Below are 15,674 nucleotides of genomic sequence, written 5' to 3'. Positions count from 1 at the left end.
AAGAGAAGGCTGGCTAGCTAGGGAATGGGTGTGACATACACTTACTGCAATCTATGAAATAGGTTGAACAGAAAAGTTCCTATAATCTGTGTCCAAACTTGTGTTAGCTCAATTGTTTTTGCTCAATGGTGAAACAGAGACACAAAGAATTGGGATATGACGGTGGTATCAGGAAACGTTTTTGGTAAGGTATTTGTTATCTTCAAGGAATTTGCAGAAGCAGAACTGAAAATATTTGTTTCATCATGAAACAACATATCCAGGGCAGAGAATAAAAGCAATATCGACATACCTTTTGTCTACTGAAACATGGCTCAACAGCGATCAGTCCTGAGATGTGCTGGTCTGTTCTTTCAAGACTAATCAGCAAAAGTCCAATATCAACATGTCGATGAATTGATGAAATGAAGAATATTCAATGGTTTTCAGATGGTAGTGCATGTTGTTCAATGGCTCATGAATTTTCGCCGAACAGAGTTTTGGTTATAACTTTCCTCCTGTGAAATTGTGCTGGATGTTGTATTTGGAAGAAACTCACAATAATTAGTCGTAAATACCGAGTAAAAGATATGGTATCCTTGCAATCAAGATTTGAAATCCAGTGAATCAAACTGTTTTCTTTTGAAGTGAGAAAGTGAAGGAGTGAGGTTAAGCGGAAGAAAAAAAGCAGAAGAAAAGAAGAAGGACCGACCCGCCCCACATGACATGAGCAAACAGAGCAAACATGCTTCAACTTTTTTGCAGTCACGACGAAAGTGTCAACCTCGACATCGACCCAATTGTTTTCTCATAACATCGACATTAGACAAACAACATGGCTGACAGAAGGAGAAATAACGGTCCACCAAGCGGTACCAGACCGCCCGTATATGCGTCCTTACTACGAAATGCAGCAGGCGAAAAAGCAGAGAGACCTCGGCGAGCAAGGAAACCTACAGAGCTACGAAAAATATGTAGGCTACAGACAGGATGGTTCTTCGCAGTTTAATGCTTACATATATTGTTAGTCTTGAAAACGGGACTTATTCCATCGGCAAGCGGATCCTCATATCTCGAAATCGAACCCGCCAGACGGCCAACTAACACCCGGGAATCGTTAATTGCTCCTGCTACATCATTAAAAATCGCATGCGCAGTGCATGGCCCAAGACCTCTTCCACGTTCAGCAAATTATTCGCCCAATCTTCTCCTAACAACACATGTGAAATATGCACCGTTCGCACACCGACGACGGAAAGGACATATCCGAGACGCCAGTGAGCGTGACCTGGGCGTCCATCTTGAAACAGCCATCAGAGGAGCCATTATAGCCGAACGCTGGCCCAAAAGTGCTTTGGATGTGACCATCACTGTTCTCGAAGCAGAGGATGATCGATGGTGGGGTGATGCATCTGGTTCATCGGATGCGTCTTGGGGAATGATGAATGTGCTTGCAGGCTGTATTACGGCGGCAGCAGCAGCAATTGCTGATGCGAGGATCGATTGCTTGGATTTGGTGGCTGGTGGTGTAGCTGCGTTGGTTACTGAAGATGAGGATGAGACCGATAGCACAAATAGTGGTTCTCGTCCTCCAAGGTTATTACTGGATCCAGATCCAGCAGAACATCAGAACATCGTCGCCGCTTGTGTTGTGGGATATCTTCCTAGTCGGGATGAGATTACTGAGATTTGGTTGAAAGGTGATACATCTGAAGTAGCTTCGACAACGCCGGGAAGTAAAAAGGTGCCGGGGCATGAAGTACTGCTTGATGGTGCTATTGATGCCGCACGTGCAGCACGATCTGTGCTTGCTGCGGCTGTCAGAGAGTCTGGTGAACGCTTCATTGCGCAGTCCGCAGGTGTTCCGGAGACTACAAAAGCAGGGACAGATGTTGCAATGAAGACATGAGCTTTCGACTCGAGCTGTTGCAACGAATTGCCCCTATACCAGAAGATGCATGTCTGCAAGACCTTATTACATTACACAATGATACCCTCGATAGACTGACTGGTTTATTCGTATTCACATTGAGTATGCTATTAAGGCAAGGTCACCAGCAAAAGGACTGTCTGGTGAGCATCGAGCTCTATTGGCTCTTGTCTCGGGGATCTATTCCTGCGTCTTCTGTACTTTGCCGAACGGGCAACAAATTCTCAGCCAATGGCAGTAAACCCTATAATCTCCAGAATCGCATTTGCTGCAATCCAGCAACTGCTTGACAATAATTGTTGGCCTGACCGAGAACTTGCTGTCGTGTAAGATGATTATTTGGTTACCACAATCGTATTTTGGCCGTATTTACAATACTCTCCGTACTGGACGCACAATGAAAAAAGAGTAAGGGATCTATGCTCAACGTGTCTGACAAACCTTGAATTTTGGGTCTCAACACAGAGCAAAATTAGGACATACGTAGCATACGGAGAGAGCACTCAACCGAGGAGCAGCTCCGCCTCGTTTCCGGTGACTCTGGGTCGTATGTCGATCCGGTGAGGAATAGCTGGTCGGTTCCCGGTGTTGACAGGTGACAAGAGGGCCAAAAAACGTTGCCAATACGAAGTAAGGTAAAGAGCTAGGCTAACAATGTATTGAGTCAATTGATCAGATGATTGGAACATAGATCTTAATACGATCAGTTATAGCTCAGATTTGTCGATAAGGTTGTTTCACGATGAAAATGAGATCAGGTATTATTACTGGTATGCATTATTGTTATTCTCTCTCTGAGTCTCTGTTGAGCACTCGATCGCTGTCCCATTTATTCTGACCAAAAATGGTAATACCAATACAGGTATTTCATACCATCCCCACACTTTAGCCAGGAACCATGCACACTAATCTGAGAATTGCCATGATCTGCATCATCGCCGCCAATGGGAGATTTGCGAGCCCAAAAGAAACTCTGTGTGTTCCAACGATTTTGCTTCAAAAAGAGAAGGTTTTCGACGACTCGCTTCGATACACGTAGCCAAGGATCTCGTCTGATCACATGTTTAGATTAATACCCTGTAGTTAGGTCTTTCAGCAACGGATATTTGATACATGCTTACTTAGTACTATGTAGTATGAACTAGCCCGGCAGAGCACGAACCAGATAACACTCCTTACTCCCGCTAATAATGTTAGATTAAGCCGAGTGGCACGAACTTCTTATGTGGATCCCAATGAATCAGTCGCTTTCAGGGGGTTATTGGATTCCGCTCGTAACGACGTACAAACAGTAATTACAGCAAGATTAAAGTAAGTGCGCTAAAAGCGCCTCGACCCATCGTTTCCACTGCCGTGGGCGGCATGCAGCCAATAATAAACTCGTTCCTGACCCACTCTGGTATCAATGTATTTCTCTGTATGTTTCTTTGTGTATTGCGTATGCAAAGCTAAGTTCTTCCATCACACGCCAAAATGTGACTTCCTCCTCTACTTTCTGCCTTCCTCGAGTGTCCGTCCTGCAAATCCACCAGCCAATGTGGTTGTCCGGCATCTTCACATATCAATTGCGTTGCGTCCTCTCCTTATCTTGATCAGAGAGTATCTCTCTGTTTGTTCTTCCTCTGTGTTTCACTTTCGCCGTTTTGGCTGGGCCACGGCATCTTACTCAGCTCATGCCTTCCCCGAGAAAATCACTGCGACTGATTATGCCAAGGTGAACCAGCATTGACAATCATGGCAAGCTTCAAGAAACTCCTCTTGCCCTCTTCACCGCGGTCTGGAGAAGTCCAAGGCCTCAGCAACCAGCAACATGCCAATCAGTACCCCAGTTCGCCAACCCATGAGCCCAGGACGCCTGCATCTCCTTATGCCTATCCGCCCCAGTCACGGGGTAAGCAGGATGTGAACAAACATTATGAGGGAATAGAAAGGCAGTTTGAGCAACTACATGAGACGTTCTACTCCCGAACCCTCGCGTCCCTTCGTCAGTTCCGGTACAATGGGTCCAACGAGTCGTCAAATCAGAAAAACAGATATATCGATGTCGTTGAGGCGCTGTTCTCAAATCATCGGTATCAGATCTCGTCTATCAGATCGCTGTCACCGATAACTCCCTACAACGAGGACATCGCAGACCGAAACATAATCGCTCAGCATTTTCCTCATATGAACCCCCAGTACTCGCGTTTGATGTCGACCTTATACCAGGAAGATGTGGCAGACAGGAACATATCGAGGTCAAAGAGCAATCCAATCTACAGAGGGCCTCGGTCTAGTCGTCTGAGTGTGAGGTCCGATGATCACGAACAGAGAGAAAGCAGTTCGAGATCCAAGTCTCAAGGCCGTTCACGTGAGCCACGGACAAGTTATCCACCAGCAAATCTCATCAAGGCTCGGGGTAGAGACAAGCCCGAGAAAGTCTCGTTGCCGTACAGGGATCGACTCTTGTTAAGAACTCAGGCTTCGGCACCAAATCTGAGTATGACGGAAATCAAAACTCCTGATCTGGCCAGTTTTCCTAGACCACCGACTTTAGGAGCGGATACCCCTGGAGAAATGCCTGCGGAGGAACCTGAGAAAATACCTGAAAAGGTATCTCAAATTGTACCTGTCAAGGTGGAAAAGGTACCCGAGAAAACAACAACAGAAGAAGAAACAGTCGCAGAAGATTCTCCTGTTTCTAGCCAACGGTTGAGCCCCGACAGCAGCCGGCCATCAGATGCGAAATCATCCGCGAGTTGTCGAACGAGCAAAAAGAATGTGCGCGACCTTAGTATCAATACAAATATAACGGCCATGAAGAAACCGAGCATAAGGATAGAACACTGCGCAATCCAACCCCCGACTCCCCTTAATCCGGCATCTATTGCGCAAAATGCCAGTATCGATGAAATCGTGCACACCCCGTTGCTCACTGTCAACCCTAACAATATCGCTCCCCAGCCTTCGCCCGCCGCCCTTGATATTGACGAGATCTTGAAGATTCTCAAGCAAGCCTACGATCATCCGAGTCAGAAGGCCAGTCCTCTATACCCCACATTTGAAACGCTGCAAGAGATCATTATCCGCGAAATCAACTCTCATGACGCATTCCGCAAAGTCCCCGTACCAAACGACGTTTTCTTCACCCCTCCATCTTCTGACGATTCGGCGGACGATGATATCCTTTTGCCTCCACCTGGCCCTTCACGAGTCAAACCGCTTCCCGAGAGGGAAAGTCCGCTATCTAGACTGATTCGCAGACGATCAAATAATGGACTTCAAAGCAGAAGCCCACCACTTCCAAACACTTCTCCTGTCAATACGCCAACCCCTCAAAACTCACCACCAACTTATGCAAACCACAGCAACTACAGTATTCATGGCACCGAAACCGACAGATACCTATCACCAGCCAAAAAGACCGTGCCAAGAGACTTCCAGCCAATAATCCCTAGGCGACGGCGACATACATACGGACAGCCATCAACTCCATCTACAACAACAACAACACCAATACCACAGCAACAGCAAAAGTCACAGCATCAACCACAACAACGACCTCAGTCTCGACCTTCACTAAAAGCACATAATTCCTCAGCTTCTGTTTCCTCCTCTTCCAGCTTCAGCCTCTTCCCAGTCACAAGACCTCTCCCACAACCTCGATATAAATCTCATTTCAAGCGCAAGTCGGACCCGGTCCCTCCGTCTCCGCATTTTACTGAATTCATCCCTACGGACGCTGCTACGCCGCCTATATTTCCTAGCTATGTGCGACAACATTAATGGGAGCAACCCCTGCGAGGTATATGCTTCTTTCTACTTTTATGAACTCATGTATAAGAAAACGGAGAGGTCCCTTTTGACCCTCAACAAGCCTTTCCGAGATATCCGTCAGATCTTACTCTGACATGTCATTCTTTGAGATATACCTTACCTTACTACTTAACTAATACTTTCATGACACATTTGCATTGGTGGTGAAGATTAACTATTTCAATCGTCCCATGTCTTTTCCCTCGTTTTTGCTCTTTTCCTCGCCATGTAAATACGAAACTTCTCTCGCCTAATTTCCATTTAGTTTTCTATACCTCTAAAAAGTGTTGTTGAAGACATACCTGGTTCCCAGTCTACCACTTCGTCATTTTGTTCTGTTTCTTCGTTAGGGAACCAAGACGTGTGCTCTTCAAGCTGAGTGCTCGATACAATAGTTCAACGTTCCTTCATAGGGCTTGCTTTACATATAGCCCTAACCCTATATAAACACCGAACAGGACTGGCGTTCATATATTTCGCGTGGCTTTCTCCTGTCGTCACAATAATCTCTTGCTTCTCTTAGGTGACTCTGCTATCGAACACATCATTGACGAGAAACATGAAAAGTACAACAATCTTTTGTCAAGACAAGTAGCTACCACCGATTAACGAACCGCGTTAGTCCTCCTACTTTGTCAACCCCGCGATTGCTACAGCATCCCCCCTTGCTATAAAGACTTCCGTTTTTCTGCAAACATCTGACTACGCAGCGGTGTCCTGCAGGACTTAGGTCAATTGTGGTGGTATAACTACCTCATTAGCTGGAGCACTCTATACCATTTACTCTTCAATGGTCTCGTTGGCTGGAATATCATAAGGAGAAAAAGTGGGAGCCGTCGATCTCCTTAATCAGTAGATTGGTGCATTGATGGATATACATTATTTGCTTATGAATATGTGTCCTAATTGCCTCCTCTATGTGATCTATAAATATCATCCCACCTGTCAACTGAGTGTCTGGGGCAGGCAACTCCTGCGGCCTTCAGAATTAAGGTATCCAGAGCAAATGTTCGCACTCAGGCCATTGTCCGACTCTGAAGGACCCTGTGAGGTTGGTATCTTACGGTTACCTTGTTTACATACGCTCTCGTTAGATTTTCAGTGCGAAAGAGTCACTCCGCATGAAATAGCAGTTGAGTCTGTTTTCCAACTCGTTACAATGACGCCGAAATCTCAAACATATAGAGAAATGCGTGTCATCGGAGACGACGTCAGTGGATGCAACCGATGTTGGAGGGAATATACTTCAAGAATCAATCCACAATATGTGTCCACTCCAATTCCACTGAGACACGGAGGCTCTAAACCTTTGATGCGCTTAGGGAATGGAATAAGTCGACAGATTTTTCTTCCCTGCGAGCATTCGAGTTTCCTCGCTCTTTTTGGCCACTTAATATTATGGCTCAGCTCTCAAGCTTTCCAAAATTGGAATATTTATATCTTGGTCTTCAAAGCCTAACTGGGTTGTTAGAACGAGACCTTAGCTTTGAGCACGATCTGAGAACTATGTTTGCCGGTATCAAACCGCTCAAGTATCTTCGCGCCTGCTGTCCTCAAGATACGACTATCATCCATGAGATCTTCCTTCACCACGGTCCAACCCTACGAGGATTTTTTTATCGAACCCTATATGCCTTCTGGTCAACGGCTAGATGATAAACACCCTTTGTAACCCGTGTTCAACGCTTCCGATCTCATCGACCTTGCCAGATATGCTCCCTATCTTGAACAACTCCATCTTCCACGCAGACGTTTTTTGGGTGACAAGACGCTAGCTACGTCTATCTGGGATAGGATAGATCTAGGTAGAGGGCGAAATTGCAAGACGCCTGGCTCGCGCTTTTCTTATCTCTCGATCTATGGCCATTCAACGAGTTTAGCTGGGATTTTGAGTGGAAGAGTTTCCCACTGCAAGTGAAATAGTAGGGTTCCTACGGAGTATATCATGAATACTGTTGTCTACCGTATAGGAGACGGAGATACTCTGGTAGATAGTGTTCAACTCGACAAGAATATGATGAGACTCCCTCAAGATTTGGTCCTACAGGGAAGCTTGTAGTGGCAGGCAATCGCTCTCTGTCACATCAATCATCTTTGTACTATTATCGACTCAATTAATGATTGTATTAGATGTGATGGATTCATTCTACAATGCCTAGAATAGATTCAATGCCAACTGACGAGTGCTGGACACAGACGGTCATGATGATACCTAGGCAACGTAGACCGGATTTATTCTGTGGGTACTATTGAACGAGAAACTGTTACCTGACTCACAACCAACCATGCTCACTACGCCTAATCATGCTCCCTCCTAGTTCAATTCGTCTCCAGGGATAGAAGGGTAAGGTAAGGAAAAGAAAATGCCCAGACACATATACGTTCGTAACCCTATCATGGCCGGGTATGATTGCAAATACCCGTGAAAAGAAACGGCTTAGCCATTGACAGACTCTGGTTTTCTCCTCACTGAATATCATGCTGCTTAATAAGAGCCTAAAAATTTTTGTTAGTATTTCTCTGTAACGGCATAAAAGAACGTGAAGCGTAAGAAACATACGGCCAAACATGCACCATTTTTCCGCCAATCTGGTACATTGAGGATTCAAGCACTTTGTAACTCCATGCTCAATACCTTCGGGCTGTTCGAAGGGAATGCACAATGATTTCGCTCCCATACTAGGTGCGCGAGCATCTTGAGCGACCCCGCTGTCTTCCTCTGCCTTGCGAGCACTCAACTCCTTGATCTGATCCTCGCACTCCTCTGTTAGACAGTGAGGGATAAGGAGGACATTCTTTTGATTGAGAAGAGGGGTGAAGTCGTCCCATTTGGTGATCTGTTTGCGGTGCTCGCGGAACTGATCATCTGCTCGCTTGTATAGGTCGTTGTGGATAGTGTCCAATAATTCAGGAACCGCTGTGGTAAGTGAGTTGAGGGGAATGGTCGTCTTGCCGTCTTTGCCGGGGATATCACGACGGGAAGCAGTGATGAAACCACCCTTAGCTTCACCTGGGCCAAATTCTAGACGGAGAGGAACGCCGCGGAGTTCCCAGTCGTTGAACTTGTAGCCGGGAGAGTATCCATCCCGAAGATCGGTCTCTGTTCGGACACCGACAGCAGCAAGTTTGGAAGCTAGTTCGCTGCAGTCTTTGTAGATCTGGGCCCGTTCTTCATCTGTGGTGTTCTTGGTGATGCCCACAGGAACGATGATGGTCTGGATTTCTGCAACGCGGGGAGGAAGGACTAAACCTCGATTGTCACTGTGAATCATGACCATGACACCAATAGTTCTTGTAGACAGACCCCAGGAGTTCTGCCACACGTACAAAGAAGCACCCTTATCTTCTCCCTTGGCATTAGGGTCTTCAACAGTAATACCGAACATCTTACTGAAGTTTTGTCCCAAACAATGAGATGTACCACCTTGGATACCACGACCGGTAGCAGGGATATAACCTTCAACAGTAGTGGTATAATATCCACCGGCAAACTTTTCCTTCTCTGTTTTCTTACCCCTAACAACAGGAACGGCAAGAAGATCCTCGTAGACATGGGCGTAGTGGTCCAGGATTTGCAACACTTCTTCGGCAGCACTCTCTTCAGTCAGATGTGCAGTGTGTCCTTCTTGCCATAAAAATTCTCGGGTTCTCAAGAAAGGCTGAGGGTGTTTGAACTCCCAACGCACGACCGAGTTCCATTGGTTCAGTTTCAGGGGAAGATCACGATGGCTTCGAATCCACTTTGCGTAGTAGGGGTACATGACGGTTTCAGATGTGGGACGGATGGCAATCTTTCGCTCGAGGGGGGTGGATCCTCTGTACATAAAAATCGTTAGCTTTGGTCTATAGAATTCTCCAGGGTAGAGAGTCATACGCGTGTGTAACCCAAGCAACCTCAGCAGCAAAACCCTCAATGTGGTCCTTTTCCCTCTGCAAAACATCTTCTGAGACAAAAAGAGGGAACGAACAATTCCTCACGCCCATCTTCTTGATCTTATCGTTGAACCAATTCTGGATGGTTTCCCAGACGAAGTAAGAAGCGGGCTATCCATGTATCCATGTTAGTTAGGCAGACATGAGGGAACGAAATACTGTGTAGAACAGCCCTACCTTCAAAATGAAACAACCAGAAACATCATAGTAATCCAGCATATCACCCTTAGTCAGGACTTGTTGATACCAGTGAGGAAAGTCCTCTTCTTTCGAGACATCGATACCAATCAAAGCTGCGCCGTCAATCTTCTTCTTTGGGGTTTTCGATGTGGGCATTTTTGCTTCAGATTTTCCAATCCCCTTGTTCTTCGCCTTATCTGCTTTCTGCTCTGCTAGTTTGGCAGCCTTCGCGGCTTTTTTTGCGGCGTTTTTCGAGACCTCTTCGCCCTTATCCTCGGCGGGGTTTTGTTGTGTACGGTCAGGCAATGCTTGCGTTGCCGACTCGTCGTTTTGGCTGGACATTTTGTCTTCGTCAGCAAAGAGACCCTAGAAGCTGTTGAATATTTAGGGAAACGATATCTAATGTCGCAAATCTCTAATCACTGCGGTGGAATTGTATGAATCTTTTCTTTTCTCCCCTCGTTTAAGTGGGATGTAGTACTGACCGCCTTTGAACTGGCAGAATAATTCCTACCGCAATGCACGGACCCGAACGTCCCACTAACAGACAAGAAATACTTGGGAAAGCTTCACTGCTGAGAGAAGCTCCTGAAATACCCCAGTATTCATCCTTTACTCCTTTATAATACCTCAGCATAATGGCGGGAATCTTTGAGCAGCCGCGGAATGCGGGCACTCTCTGTGAGTCATCCGAAATTTGAGTCATCAACGTTTTGTTCTGCCTGTTGTGCGTGCGACTGACTCAAAGCTTGACACAGTCCTCGGTGGTACGAAAATTAGCGGCGCCGATATACGAGATCAGAATGGTGAGTGTGGGATTTGATTCGTGGGATTGCTTGCAGTTTGTTGATTCAGAATAGTGCTTGCAACACAGGCTATCGCGAATGTCGTGAAGAGTTCGTTCGGCCCGTCTGGGTTGGACAAGATGATGGTGGATGATATCGGAGTAAGGCCACACTGCTGGGATGTTAAGAAATCACCATATTGAATGTTTTTTAGGATGTCACAGTCACGAACGACGGCGCTACGATCTTGAGTCTTCTGGATATCGAACACCCTGCCGGTAAGATATTGGTTGATTTGGCTCAACAGCAGGATAAAGAGGTAAGGCTCTCGGGAAGACTGTTTTCCCTACTTGTTGCCTGATGATTGTGTATCTTTAGGTTGGAGATGGCACTACCTCTGTCGTTTTGATCGCCTCCGAGCTTCTGCGAAGAGCCAATGAACTTATGAAAAACCGAATTCACCCCACCACCATTATCACCGGCTACCGATTGGCGTTGAGAGAAGCTGTGAAATACATGAATGAGAATATCAGCACAAAGGTCGAAAATTTGGGAAAGGACAGCCTACTGAATATTGCCAGGACCTCAATGTCTAGCAAGATCATCGGTGCCGATGGTGACTTCTTCGCAAACATGGTCGTTGAGGCCATGCTTCTCGTCAAGTCCACAAACCAAAAGAATGAGATTAAATACCCTGTCAAGGCAGTGAACGTGTTGAAAGCTCACGGAAAGAGTGCAACCGAGTCCATTCTAGTTAAGGGATATGCCCTTAACTGTACTGTTGCTTCTCAGGCTATGAAGACGCGGATAACAGATGCCAAGATTGCCTGTCTCGACATGAATCTACAGAAGGAGAGGATGAAGCTTGGCGTTCATATCACTGTTGACGATCCCCAGCAACTAGAAAAGATCCGAGAGCGAGAGTCCGGTATTGTCTTGGATCGAGTTGAAATGATTTTGAAGTCCGGCGCAAATGTCATACTTACAACCAAAGGTATTGATGACATGGTTCTGAAGACATTCGTCGAGAAGGGTGCCATGGCTGTGCGACGTTGTAAGAAGGAGGACTTGAGGCGGATTGCAAAGGCTACTGGAGCCACACTTATCAGCACACTTTCGGACTTGAACGGTGATGAGAAATTTGAGACCTCATATCTTGGTTATGCGGAGGAAGTTGTGCAAGAGCGCATCTCAGATGATGAGTGTATCCTTGTCAAGGGAACCAAAGCCCATTCTTCTGCATCAATCATCCTCCGTGGTCCCAACGATTTCCAGTTGGATGAGATGGAGCGGTCTGTCCATGATTCATTGTCCGCTGTCAAGCGAACACTCGAGAGTGGCAGTGTTGTCCCTGGAGGCGGTGCCGTCGAAACTGCACTACATATCTATCTTGAAGAATTTGCTGTCACTGTGGTATGTTCATTACAATTCAATAGTCACATGTATGAATCTCGCTAACAATTGACAACAGAGCTCTCGAGAACAACTCGCCATCGGTGAGTTTGCTCAATCCCTCCTCGTCATCCCCAAAACCCTAGCCGTCAACGCTGCCAAGGACTCTTCCGAGCTCGTCGCCCAACTCCGAGTCCGTCATGCCATCTCTCAACGCATCCAAGAAGGTGACGCCAACGAAGAAGAAAAGGCCATTGCCAAGAAGAAGACATATCGCAACTACGGTCTCGACTTGACCAAGGGTAGAGTCCAGGACTCTGTCAAAGCCGGTGTACTTGAACCCAGCATGAGCAAGGTGAAGCAATTGAAGAGTGCGGTCGAAGCTTGTATCGCTATTATGCGTATTGATACCATGATCAAGTTAGACCCTGAACAGCCAACAGAGGATGATGGACATGGTCATTAGTCGGATGTGGTGGGTTCGATTCTTAGAAAAAAGATATTAATGAGCAAATATGTGAAGGTTTAACTTTAGAGTGTACCTAATTATACAGAAAAGTAATACCACATTGACTTACATTATCGTATTCGAATCCCTAGGCGGAAATTGGTCTTGGTGCAACCTTGGAAGCCAGTCTCGCATGGACATGTATAGATGCTATAATCGTAGTAGGGTTTGATGTTCGCCCTCATCACCTAAAGTGTAATGCTAACTTTGTATACCGGTTACGACGGAACAACATTGCACACCAATAGACAGAACAATTATAAGTATACAGCGGTAACAGAACTATGCATGCCATTTTGAAAAACATAAACCCACAATACGCCTAACATGTAATCAAGCCCGAAGAGAACGCCATCGCAATGCCGCTCTATATAGGGCTCCCAAGTGGAAAAGTTCCTATGCAAAATGAGCAGTATGTTGGGTATAGAAAATAGTAAAAGACAAGACACAACGCTCATCTGTGTATGCCCCTGGAAAATTTACTCATTCTTCGTCATCATCGTAAGAGTCTGGGGTGTCGGCCCAACCACAGCCCCAGCGTCGACCATCCGTTTCACCTCCGGTACGTAAATCGCGCGCATCAGGCCCTTCACGCCAGCATCTGGCACTGTAGTCATCGCTAACTGTGACTAACTCGCCGTCATACGTCCATGCCACAGCCGAAACCTCCTTCATGTGACCCCCGACAAGAGGAGTTCCTGATCGATACGTAGGGATTGAACTTTCTGGTCTGCCGGAGAACGACATATCCGAGTTAGTTCGTCGAAGACCAGACCGTACAAGAGGAGGCCGAACAGTAGGCGGCAGATCTGTCTGTGTCTGCACGGCCGGCTGAGACAGCGACAAAAATCGTTCATCTGTAGGGAACAGAATGGCGCAGTTATCGCTGCTTCCAACAGCAAGCATTTCAGATTTGTCATCCTTGGCTGATCGTAGCGCAGCCTTGACGTAGAATGTTGATACCTGGAGCCGAGGATGACGGAAGCAGTACAGCGGTCCTAGGCCTTCCTTGTCGGGGCCTCCGGTACGCCTAGGCCGGTCGTTGTTTAGCGCTAGATCTGGAGAACTGCCTAGGACCAAGTGTGAGGTCGAGTAGGCATATACAGCCAAGTCACGGCAAAGGCTATATAATCTCGAGCCATCTCCATTCAATACCAATGAAGTCACGCCGTAAGATCTGTGGTTGACATGGCTATCCGGTTCGCGTGTGGTAGACAAGGGAGCTGGGCTTCCTCTGCGGATATTGTAAGATGTACGCATATCCCACAGTCTGATGCATGCATTAGCCTCGGATGCCGTCACGAACAGGTTTTCACGACCTGCTGGTAGGAACGAAAGAGAAGTTACTGTGACGTTCTCTCTGCTGAAGTGACTATCCTGTTTCTGGACAGCCGCCAGCTTTGAACTTCTCGACATGAACGCATGGGCATCATGAATGGTCCTCAAGGGTTGGGGATAGTTGACCGTGGGCGGTGATGCCGAAGAGTCGCCATCTGAATCAAGAGCACAGTGAATCTGCATGGAAGGGTTTTCATGACCTTTGCATCGTAGGTCCCAAATATTTACGGTACCGTCACGGCTGCATGTCGCAAGCATTTTGTTGTTGGATGCTGGTTGAAATTGTACGTGCTTCACTGATGACGTATGATTCGACAAACAATGAATCGGTTTCTGGGCGACCATGTCGAAGATGAGTGTCGTTTGGTCGCCAGCAGCAGTTGCCAGAAGCAGGTCATCGGAGGAAAATTCGAGGTTCATTATAGAATTTCCATGTGCACGGAACGATACGTGCGCTTTTGAAAACCCAACCTTATCCTCCTTCGCGGAGTCCAATAAGCGAATTCCCCCTTCCTCATCTCCAATAGCTACAAGTGAATTTGCTTTTTGAATGGTGAGTTAGTGAAACAACAATCGGGATGGCATGGAGGACTCACTTTTGCATGGTGCAATACAAAAGGGAAGAGCAGGGCGGTCTTCATTGACACTGGTATTTTGATGGACATCCGTGGGCCGAGAATAGAATGTTGATGTTTGATCTCTCCAATCTGGGATGAGGACAGATTAGACATATGTAAGTAAATAAAGCATCCTCTCTGCCTTACCAGTTCCATAATTGTATCGCATGGTAAGTCGATTCACACGTCCCGAGACGCTGCGGAGACAATACTCGCCAGATGTACCAAGAACTCTCGACCGACGCACAGCTTCCACGGGAGGTTTCTCAACAAATAGTTGCTTCTGAATCGACTTTTGTGGTGAATGGATTGTTTCAGGGCCCGGTGGGATCTCAATCTCATTGACCGTCTTCTCGACCAGGTGAGCATCTTCAATAGGAGGGGCAAGGCGAACTCTTCGAATTGGAGAAGACTGCGGGGAAGAGCCAGGTGAAGAGAAGGATAGCTTTCGCTTCCTACTGGGAGTCCTAGCAGTTTCCGTGAATGGGCTTTTCAAAATTCCATGACTTGCAGTATTGGGTGCATTCAAGGACTTTGCCTTGGTGAATGCTGGGCCCCGCCGATTCAAAGATGTCGTGGTAAGCTCCCGTAGAGCCTGACGAGTGGCAGGCATCAAACTGACTGCGGCGGCATTGAGGGACGACCGAGGTGTGAAAAACCTCTTGAATGAGCGTGGAGTCACTGGAGGGGGCCTCTTCGGTTTTCGTCGAGTCCCAGCCTCAGAGACTATGGATGGAGGAGAAGACGGTATGTCCTGGGAATATGAACTGTGAACTGGATCTGACCGAGGGTCCTCGGTGATATTGCGATGCCAGTCCATCAGTATATGAAGATCCAGCGGTTACTCTTCGATGAGAAAGGACACAAGTAGGGAGAGTAATGTTCGATAAATAGTGTCGGAAGATTTGACATTCGGCCCTTCATAGTGTGTGGTCTCAGCTAGACCGCCGTCGCGATCGCGGTCCTTCGCCGCGTTTTGCGTGTCGAGCGCGATTGTTTAATTACAGCCCAATTCGGGTAAATTACAGGTCACGTGGTGATAAGACAGACCGATCGCAGGCTATTCCTAAATAGTCGTAGCGGCCGTAGACGTCATGATGCTAACCAATTCTGGAATGAAGGAAATAACACGCTCTTTCCTCGCGTCTCCAGTACTTCCCCCTGTCTCCTCACATCACCTCAACACAGCTTCTGACTCCGTAGTTAGATCCATTCCA

General features: G+C 46.9%; 5 protein-coding genes across 5 annotated transcripts, besides 1 other annotated feature; 3 read left to right on the top strand and 2 right to left on the bottom strand.

Moving 5' to 3' along the window:
• Positions 1–769: 769 nt before the first annotated feature.
• Positions 770–1,959, top strand: TSTA_119290 (3' exoribonuclease family protein). The gene is made up of 2 exons (XM_002482112.1): positions 770–953; positions 1,008–1,959. Exons 1-2 carry the CDS (start codon positions 815–817, stop codon positions 1,886–1,888), a joined length of 1,020 nt encoding a protein of 339 aa, XP_002482157.1. The 5' UTR covers positions 770–814; the 3' UTR covers positions 1,889–1,959.
• Positions 1,960–3,643: 1,684 nt separating this feature from the next.
• Positions 3,644–6,121, top strand: TSTA_119280 (uncharacterized protein; the record flags this gene model as incomplete). Its single annotated transcript, XM_002482111.1, has 2 exons — positions 3,644–3,800; positions 3,837–6,121. The coding sequence occupies 2 exons, from the start codon at positions 3,644–3,646 to the stop codon at positions 5,672–5,674; spliced, it is 1,995 nt and encodes a 664-aa protein (XP_002482156.1). The 3' UTR covers positions 5,675–6,121.
• Positions 5,387–5,450: a microsatellite.
• A 1,703-nt stretch (positions 6,122–7,824) lies between the features above and the next one.
• On the bottom strand, positions 7,825–10,248 carry TSTA_119270 (prolyl-tRNA synthetase). The gene is made up of 4 exons (XM_002482110.1): positions 9,815–10,248; positions 9,579–9,748; positions 8,265–9,520; positions 7,825–8,200 (listed from the first exon to the last, which is right to left on the bottom strand). Exons 1-4 carry the CDS (start codon positions 10,157–10,159, stop codon positions 8,190–8,192), a joined length of 1,782 nt encoding a protein of 593 aa, XP_002482155.1. The 5' UTR covers positions 10,160–10,248; the 3' UTR covers positions 7,825–8,189.
• A 114-nt stretch (positions 10,249–10,362) lies between these two features.
• On the top strand, positions 10,363–12,580 carry TSTA_119260 (t-complex protein 1, alpha subunit, putative). Its single transcript, XM_002482109.1, has 6 exons — positions 10,363–10,498; positions 10,576–10,623; positions 10,678–10,763; positions 10,817–10,921; positions 10,981–12,015; positions 12,074–12,580. The coding sequence occupies exons 1-6, from the start codon at positions 10,456–10,458 to the stop codon at positions 12,458–12,460; spliced, it is 1,704 nt and encodes a 567-aa protein (XP_002482154.1). The 5' UTR covers positions 10,363–10,455; the 3' UTR covers positions 12,461–12,580.
• Positions 12,581–12,634: 54 nt separating this feature from the next.
• Positions 12,635–15,277, bottom strand: TSTA_119250 (WD repeat protein; the record flags this gene model as incomplete). Its single annotated transcript, XM_002482108.1, has 3 exons — positions 12,635–14,382; positions 14,437–14,547; positions 14,605–15,277. The coding sequence occupies 3 exons, from the start codon at positions 15,275–15,277 to the stop codon at positions 12,986–12,988; spliced, it is 2,181 nt and encodes a 726-aa protein (XP_002482153.1). The 3' UTR covers positions 12,635–12,985.
• Between the last annotated feature and the right edge of the window lie 397 nt (positions 15,278–15,674).

This window comes from Talaromyces stipitatus, genomic scaffold, assembly GCF_000003125.1.
Source record: "Talaromyces stipitatus ATCC 10500 scf_1105507295555 genomic scaffold, whole genome shotgun sequence".
Lineage (NCBI taxonomy): Eukaryota > Fungi > Ascomycota > Eurotiomycetes > Eurotiales > Trichocomaceae > Talaromyces > Talaromyces stipitatus.
Note: the sequence above shows the minus strand (reverse complement) of the source record. Positions and strands in the feature narration are given on the sequence as shown.